Raw genomic sequence first — 9,552 nt, forward strand, 5'->3', positions numbered from 1 at the left:
CACGGCAGAGAGGTGGGTCCCAGCCTATAAGCCCCCCTACCAGGTCTAGGGAGGTGGCATTAGGGTTCCACATGGGAAATGACAGATTGTGTAGAGATGAGGGAAGAGGAGGGATCTGCTCGCTCCTGTCTGGAGAAGCAGTCCCGCAAGGGCGCGGGAGAGCACCGGCCGCGGGGAAGGGGTGCAGGGCAGGGGTGCGGGGCAGGATGCCCAGCATGGCTCTCACCAGGCAGATGGAGGGATGGCATCCGCCTGAGCCCAGCTCACTTCGGGCAGAGGCAAGCACTGGCAGCAGCTCACAGCTTTCGCAGCTGCAGCCTCTCCCAGCGTGAGTCACTAGCAGGGACCGCGTGGGAAAGCCCACGCTGACACCAGCCTTAGCCTGCCTCTCCACCGATGCCTTCGTGCCACCCTATGGAGCAACTGCCCGGTACCTTTAATACTAGCTTTGCAATAAGCATTGCTATATGGCAGGGAAAGGATTATGAAATAGAAATTACCACTAAAACTCCGTTAGTAACAATGTTTTCAGGAGGATCCGGACTAAAAGACAAAATAGAAACAATCAATTCAAAACCAGTACTCTCCTTTTTCTGTTTGTTTGGTTTGTTGGGGTTTTTTTAACTCTCTAATAATTATTTCATTACCTTTATCTTTAAAAGTCTGTCTTTGGACAGGCAGCATGGGCAAACAGCATCAGAATTTCTAACTGGACTTTCAATCCAATTTGCCTCTCACAGGCTTGAGTCTGAACTTTAAACTGTTTTTGGAAACCTGATTGTCTTCTGACACACTGAAGCAAATTTACACAGGGATGGCATAATTACACTGTTGCCCCATATTGCTCAGTTCAAACCAGGGGGGATCAGAGCTGATGAACTCATCCAACATGCCATAACAATAAAAGAAAAAATATTACCATTTATCTTAAAGGACTGATTTACATGCCCATTCTCTCCATTAACTGTACAGTCAGCATAGAAACACAGTAAAAACATTTTTTTAATCTATTCCCACAACTGAAACAAATTCCAAGTATCATTTTCCCACAATCTTGTGACAAAGCAAACATCTGGGATCCCACAGTAAGGAGCAAGAGGAGTTTGAAACTTAAAACGCCCTCCTTTGCAGAATGCCCCTTGCAGCCTGGTGAGCAGCCACCATCAGGGGCATCTTTATGCTCCCGTCAGCATCTGTGCTATCTTCTCCGTGTGTCTGGATGCACACACAGCATGCACCCCTTCTCCATTCAATGTCCTACACAAGCAACACCCAAAGTTCCCCTCTGCTTTAGTCAGATGGTGATGCTATTAAGGGACTGCAGGTGTAAACTGATCGCCTTGTGTCAGTAACATTTTGTCTCCAGCTTACATTTCTACTGATCACCTATTTGACCTTACACACCTGCTCTCCATTGTGAATTCAACCTCCAGCTCCTCTTTTCCCTGTGAAAGAAAATGAAGGCAGTCACTGCAGGTTGATTCTCCTGTGAAGAGAGATAACCTACAGGAATTTGTGTTCTTAAGGGGACTAAAAGCCAATGTCCACCTTTTGTTACTGCACATGCAACAGATTGCACATGCAATCAAATTCAGCACTCACTGAAGTAAAGTATTTCTAGGCCTAAAAACTGTCCCAAAAGCTTCAGTATAAAGTTGTCTCAACCTTACGAAATCAAGACCTGCTGAAAAACTCACTTATGAAAATTGGGTTTGCAGCTTCTGACTGCAGATCGCTACTTTTATATTAACAGGACATAACACAGCTCAGAACCACCTCCAGCTGCAAAGGGGTTGGGGTAAATTCTCGATATTTTGGCATTGAGCACAACAACCAGGCAATCAAGTCCAATAACGTTGGCCAACTCTGTCTGTAGAAGCAGCACCCAAAATCTGCAGTAATTACAGAAGAAACATTGGGTATCAACCCCTGAAAAAGATGAACATACTCAGGTGGATAAATGGGCAGTAAGAATGGCTTGTATATGGGACATGCGAGAGGCAAGAGGAGATAACCACATTCTCACGTGACCACATCTCCTTAGCTTCATCCTTGAACTTTGTCCATACCTGTGGATTCAGCTGGAAGCAGAGCTGAATGTTTTCTCCAAGCTGGATTTTGGAGACATCAAAGAATACAGTGAGGAGATGATCATCTTGAGTTACGTTGTCCTCATCACAAACTTTCAGCTCCAGAATGTTCTGGAATAATAAAAAAAAAAAATAAAAAAAAAATAGATTGCATAAGGTTTAACAAACATAAGATGCCACATTTTATTTTAGCTATTTTAATAGCTATAGTTATTATATTATATATATTATATTACTATATAGTATACATAGTATTTTAATTTAGCTAAAGGAATTTGGGAAAGAAGTTCAAGAATGAAAGCAAAGGCAACAGTAAAATACAAATTTTGCAGTTGCAGTCTACAGTCAATTGACTGTTCAGAAAGATACAGTCTTATTGAACCACTGAAAACTAAATAACTACAGTAAGAGTGTGAATGCTTCATAAGGGAACTCAGAAACCCACAGCATGGAAGGGCTATACGGTAGCTGTGATGTCTGGTAAGAATACATGTTGGGGATAGCCACTCTTCCTACCTTAACCTGGCTTTGAATGGTGAAGTGGAAGGCTTCATTCCACGTCGGGTTCTTGCTGTTCTGGATCGTTTTGGTGCGGAAATGCTGCACTGAAGCCGTTGGCAGGCTTAAGCTCACATAGCAGTCCGACTGGGTTACTGTTGAAGAGAGGGAAAGTGTGAAAGCAGTGGACCAATGAAATGCATCTAGTACCCCATAAGATGTTGCACCAAATGAATTTTTAAGCTCTATACACAGGACAATATGCAGAACGCAGGCTGGCATGCTAGCTAAGGTGCCATCAAGCCAGTGCTAGACAACCAGCTTGCTTTACTCTTTGTTAAAGCCTGGCAGTTTGCTTTTCTTGAGAACTACATCTTTTAATTGCTGGAAAAACAATAAATATCCAAAACATGCAGTTACGTTGCATTCCTTTTTTCCAAGAGATACATAGCCAGACTACCTATATATATCAGACTTCAAAGATTTTAACACCGACAAGCCATCCATGTGCACAGGGCCACGCACGCACACGAGAGCTTCACAGGGCTAGACACTGCTGATGGTTCATTCAGGAACACAGAGCAAGGTAACATTTACAGCTGTAATGGGGTCTGCAACAGCCAGAGCCCAGCTCATGCACAGTGGGTTTCCACAGGTAGGCATGGACACGCCTTAATGTTTCTGAGGTAGCTCTAGCTGTAAGTTCCATCTTGTCTACTTTTTGGAGCATCCTTTCTTTTCTCTAGCACATCTGGCTACCAACACAGTGGTGACAGGAGCTCATTTCACTGAAGGTTCCCATGAAGCCCCACTGGTGTCACAGAAGGCAGGTCTTCCACCAAAGCACTTGATCTCAGTACGCCTTCTTCCCTTTTGGAAAGTTAAAGAAGGGAACACTCACACGTACACCATAGAGCTGAACAACAGAGCTTTTCAAGAAAAAAAAAATTAAGAAAAAACCTTTCAAGAAAAATAATCATCTGTGGAGAAGATCAATTGCATTTAATCCTCTGTGAAATGGACTAAAATGAACACACAAGAAAAGTGTTGAAATACTGAACAGTCTGATGGTGTAACATTTGGTTTGAGAAGCAGCTGTCCTGAGGGAGAGGTTTTGCCAGTAAAGGTGTATAAAAAATATTGCTTAATGCCACTACTTTCATCTGCATCTCTGTGCCTCAGCCAGAGAGGGATAAGGGTATTTGCAACACTTGTGCTGGGCAGGTGAAAGCTTGCCTGTGCTTCCCAGCACAGAGCGAGGTGACATTGCTGCTTTGCACAAGATTGCATTGCTTTGGCTTTGCTGTTTCAATTAGAGGCATGCTCAGGTCATAAAGTTCACCTATGAATTTTAATGTTTCCAGATGTAGGGAGGGCGGTTTTAACATTTTCATTTTCCTTTCCCACATGGAGAGGCCAGTTGTAAAGTTTGGCTTCCCACCTGACCTCCATCACAGGTGAGGCACGTTCATGACCAATGCTTCAGTATGAAACAGTGGTTAGCAGCAGCCTGCAGTGCTTACATCATCAACAAGCACTTTCATTCTGAGGTCAGAACAATCTGCCTGCAAAAACATTTTGTCATAGTTATTAAGAAATAAAGGGCAAATGTGAATCATGAGATTAACAATCCTGTGGACCCACACTCAAAATCAGGGATGATCACCCTACAGAATACAATCTGTTAGTTAGGGACAACCACCCACACAAGTGCCAAAGATAGCACGGGGGAGTATTGCCCATAAATGCCAATCCCATCATTAGCATTACATTTCCTCTATTTGTAACACCACCTACTCGAGCATCACCTCCCCTGCCATTGCAGAACAGACACTCCTTCATCTGACTAGACTTAGTCTTGTTCCACTTACTGTTACTGGTAGACCTGACTTTGGGAAGCACAGAATAATTGACTCAGCCCTTCATTGCACTCTGTGTAACTGAAAAATTAGCAAATCCAGCCTTTTTTTTTCCCCCCCTGACTCCCCTGAGGCTTAAGTCATCTTTGTTTGAGTAATTCTGAACAGAGAGAGAAAAAAAAAAGAGTGACTTTGACTGATAAAGGTAGTTGTGGTATATACAAAGTTATATAAATTTAAAAAGAAAAAAAATCAACACACATAGAAGTCACCTGAATTTCTAAGTCCTAACCACTCCAAAACTTTTGTGCGTATACAGGAAATGTCCATATGAAAATCCTTTTTCGCTCTTGGGAAGTCCAGGGAGATATTAGCAGAGAATATGTCAGCTCTTCTTCCCACTAGGAAGAGGGTCAGAAGGACCTGAGTCCATAAATTTGTGAGCAATCCAAAGTTTATTTCACTAACACTTCCCAAATAGCAATACATGCTCTGACTAGGTCTGTTGCAAAGAATATGACTTCAAAAGTCCACCACTGTTTTCCTTTTCTGCAAGCGATCCCTGTCTGCTACTGTGCTGTATTGTATGCCTTTAAGAAATAACTAGTCAGGCAGCCGAGCTCTGACTTCTCATTTCAGATCTCTGATTTTCCCCAGGGACTCCTGACAGCCGCTAAACAAGCATGCTTCCCTCTTCCCATCTGCAAAGCATGTTTGTCAATGCCTTTTGCAATTCAGAGGTGTCCTCTGAAACCTAATTGCCTCTTGTTCATGAAGTATTTTCCAGGTGTTGTAAGAGAGGCACTTACAACACCCAGGAACCTTTTTTTTGCACGTCTGATACCTCAGGCCTGTATTCTCCCAAGGCATCTCCAGGCACAAGCAGATCTGAGAACTGGAACTCCACAGCATATCCTTTGCCCAAGCCAGTTGGTCATGCCACAATATCCCATCACCTCCTATCAAGTGCCTCTTTACGTATACTTACAAGGCTCCCGTTGCCAGCCACGTGCAAGCAAATCATCATAACCCTGCTACGCAAGCCTAACCACCAACTAACTACAGTGATTACGCTCACATGTGGTACGCACAGCAGAGCTTCACAGCAGCGACCTGTGGTGTCCCTCCCCTGGACCACAACACACGAGTAGCTGTCAAACGTGCTTGGGGTGGCAGCCATGGTATCGCTGTGGGGCAATATCCTGCCAAAAGCAGGCGTGGCACCGTGTGTTTATGACAACATGGTCTCTTCGTCCAGTTATTACACAAAGTTTCTAATTATCTTCCAGGATAGCAGCAGGACTGGATCTTAATTGTGCTTTACCATTAGAAAACATTACAGCAACATGACCCATGCTCAGAACCACCATAGCCCCAGCACCACACTGCTTCCCAGACAAGAGCAGTGCACCAGCTATTCTGGCTTGAGCTGAAGATCTCACCTGTCTCACAGGCAGCTCAAATGCAAACAGGACTAAACCAAAATATTTTCATTTTAATTCTACCTCCTTTTTTGATGCCAACAGATGCAACTTCCAGCCCACATGTAATCTGGGCAGAAACCTGGACATCCTCCTCCTCTTGGACTGCCTTTAAGTGCTATTTCTAGGGGGTAGGTTTTTTCATGACTGTTAGGGTGTAGTTTTTCTTATTGTGTTGAAGGGATCCAAACCAAGAATATGGTCTCAAACACTGTTTGCCCAGATCATGTCCTTGATCACATCTCCCCTTACTTGCACCCATCCAAGTCACAAAATATAAACTACCACCACCAGCTGGTGGTGAAAAAAGTATTTTTCTTCTTCCTCCCACACTGCGGAGCTAAGCAGAGATCTGGCTGAGGGCGAGTGGAGAGGCAGGCATTGCTGCTTTCTAGAGTGCAAAATATTAAACAATTTAGGTCAGTGGAACTTTTTATATTCTTTTTTAAACAAAAATGTGGGTCACTTCTGTGAAAGTAAATATCTTCCTTCTCAAGGGCCCTTGTACTCAGACTGTCAGAATTCATTCAGTCTTGGGAGATTTGTTCCTGCCTCCAGGAAGCATTCAACATTAGTCTCCCAATAGCTAAACTTCAATATAAAGCTCTCGCACTTTCTCCCACACTGCCCTTCACATTGGGTGGAGTACCCTACAAGTATCCCTAAGCCAGTATCACTAGTCTTGTTTACATCCCTCCTTAAAACATCCCTTTGCTGAGGTGTTGCTAAATAACCTCACTTTTTTCCCCCCGTTTTCTCCCTTGCTGGGCTTTATCAGTCCACATCAGTCTTATTTTATAATGAGATTTCAAGCAGCACCTAGAACAATAGGCTGTTGGTACGTGATCGCAACTAAGTGATTAATAACAATGAAACAATAACAACAGTAGAAGAACAAAACACTGGAGGAAGTCTGCAGATTCCTGCAGTATCTATCACATTGGACCATAGCTTCTCAAAGAAAAATATATATCACTGCCTGTATTTCTTTTCAGAATCTCAAGGGCCTTTCTATTAATTGATCTCATATATGGCAGAACTGCTACTGCAATGCTGTAAAATGCGGGGGTTTGGTAAAAATGTAAAACATACTTAATAATTTTATAAAATATTGTAGCCAAAATAATATAAGCCTTATATTAAAAAGAGTCCAAAAGTTTGGAAGTTTCCAAAATTAACAAGCCTAATTAAAAAAATATCCATAAAAAATTCAAAAAATATAATTTTCTTACTAAGAAATGCTGAAGAATATTTTTAACTCTACACCTATCTGTCAAGGTTCATTTAGTCCAGGAACCACAGGCAGTGTCCACTGAGGGGTCTGGGATGTTTTCAGGAAGCAGGGAATGATGGCTTAAAATTGCTCAGCTCAGTGTCCCCATCCAATTGCATATTTCAACCTTTTTGTTTAACCCTTAACACTGTTTTTTCTTTTTCATTTGTTAATTCTCCTCGGTGATTTTGTTTCTCTCCACTATCTTGCTCTTTAGGCCCTTTGTCTTTTTTTGGGAAGGATCTTTGGTCTTGTTAGGGATGGACATCGGTGCTAGAGGAGAACATGCCCCACATTTAGTGGTGGATGTCTAAGGAAGAGTATAAGAGGGCAAGCACCATATAATTCTCTCTCAGCCCTCACAATTTAAGATTCAGAGACTTCCTAAGACAACTTTCACTTGATTTTTCTTCTAGAAACTTGCCCAGCCTCTGCCTGGAACCCACATACATTTTTGGCATCCATGATCTCCTGCCATGGGGAATTCTCAAGCTGAACCACATGCTGTTAAAAGACAGGTCCTCCTGCTTGTTCTGGAGCCATGGTGGCTGCCCAAGAACTGTGAGAGGCTGAGCTTGAAATTTGAAATTCTCTGCAGAGAAAGCCCCGCTTTTAAGGGTGGGTTTGATTGGTGCACAGCCAAGTCTCACCCCATTAAGGAGTCAGGATGCAGATGGGACATACACCCAAATCTGGGAACTGGCAAGTGTGCACAGATCCAGGAATATCAGGAGCCCCAAAGAGCCTGATGGGGACGTGGGTGTACTCAGTGGGAAGGCGTAATGCAGAGAACACAAAGAAGCCGCTAAATCCACAGGTGGCATCAATGATATCAACTATGCATCAGTACACAAGTGGCAATCAGTGTTATAATTTACACACTGATGGATCAGTGGGAAGAAGAGACAGACTAGTGCAAGGGTGCATTTAAAAGATTCAGGGTTTAAAAAGCAGAATGAAACAATTTTAATTGTCTCGGGTAAAAATACTGTCTTATGCATTGAGCTTCCATTAAAGGTCTTGTATTTTCTACTCCATGGGAGATTTAGTGAGGTTTTGAGAATCTGTTGTTCTGGATTAATTTTCCCATTTCCATTACCTGGAAAACAGAGCAGATAGACCAATAATGAAGTTAACCTGTGGCATCAGGTTGGGGGACCTTCTAACATTAGATGAGTATTAAACAAAGTGGTTCAAAAACCTCTACAGAAACTGCGTGCAAGAAGGAATCTTGAGAGGAGAAAATAACAAAATGGGATTCACTTCAGAAACAAAAGGATAGGCACAATGGGTGAGAGATAGAAGGAGCTGATGTAAAATGTTAAAAATCTGTAAGATGACTGAGAAATAGATGCCACACCAACTTGTTCTAGCTAGAAAAATTTGCAGGAAAAGGAAAGTGATAAAAACAGAGCTGGGAAAAGGAAGAATGAGGAAGAAAAAACCCCCATATTATAGAAATTGTTGTGTAAAGAAGTCTACATCACTGGTGGTGGAGGTCCAAATGGTTCCAAGTTTCCTAAGGCTGAGTCAAGCTAATCTCTAGGGAACTGTAAACATGATTGGAACAACTCAACAATATTCCCCCATTTTTTACACACAAACTAGCAAAATTTTGTACAGTGGTACATTTTTTACCTTAAGCCTCTCTTTTTGCTGCTTCTCAGTGAAAGTCACATACATTTACCAACATGCAATTTGCACTAGCTTTTACACTGCCATGAGATTAACCAGAGGTTAAATTAATTTATTAAAACATTTGAAATATAGGTTTATTTTATATGATAAAGAGCGTGGTCATTGAAATATGCGACTTCTACAAGTCTGGCTGCATAGAAAACTACATCCTGAAATGGTTTAAAAGCAGATCTTTCTGAAAAATTTTACACTCAACAAAATCAAGTATTACTGGAATTAAGCAGTTGTCAATCAAAACCAGATTCAACAACTAAGCATAAGCACGGCAGTGCCACGACTGGTACGATTTTCTTTTCCTACATAATGGAAGTACCCAAAAAGCAAAGCATTCACCTTTGCAAGTATCTTTTTTGTTTTGTTTGTGTAAATTTTTCCCCCTCAAGATTTTGACTGATACTACCATTTCAAACAGATGATAGCTTGGCAACATTGGTGGTGAATGTCTGTTACTCTGTTTTACAGGCAACATCCAGTACATGCTTCACGTAAAACAGAATGGCCTCAGCCTGGAAAGCCTGTGCTGTGGCTTTACTGCTGCTCCAGACCCTGCGCTGCTCTCCAAAAGCACCTCTGTCATTCAAACTGCTCCTTTAAGTGGCTGTATGGGCTAGTGAGATGTGTCTTGGACTGAGAAGGCGGGATGGCTGAGGATT

The 9,552-nt window shown here is 42.3% G+C and overlaps 1 protein-coding gene across 1 annotated transcript in view; it reads right to left on the reverse strand.

The window, feature by feature from the left end:
• The window catches only part of LOC104127550 (cytosolic phospholipase A2 epsilon-like), a 25,213-nt gene that overhangs the window by 12,222 nt on the left and 3,439 nt on the right, over positions 1-9,552 (reverse strand). The window contains exons 3-6 of the mRNA XM_035895748.1: positions 2,607-2,743; positions 2,070-2,201; positions 1,405-1,445; positions 501-543 (exon numbers count right to left, since the gene is read on the reverse strand). Coding sequence (XP_035751641.1) covers positions 501-543; positions 1,405-1,445; positions 2,070-2,201; positions 2,607-2,743 — 353 coding nt within the window. The remainder of the gene's footprint in view (positions 1-500; positions 544-1,404; positions 1,446-2,069; positions 2,202-2,606; positions 2,744-9,552) is intronic.

This window comes from Egretta garzetta, unplaced genomic scaffold (genome assembly GCF_000687185.1).
Source record: "Egretta garzetta isolate BGI_Z169 unplaced genomic scaffold, ASM68718v1 scaffold526, whole genome shotgun sequence".
NCBI lineage: Eukaryota > Metazoa > Chordata > Aves > Pelecaniformes > Ardeidae > Egretta > Egretta garzetta.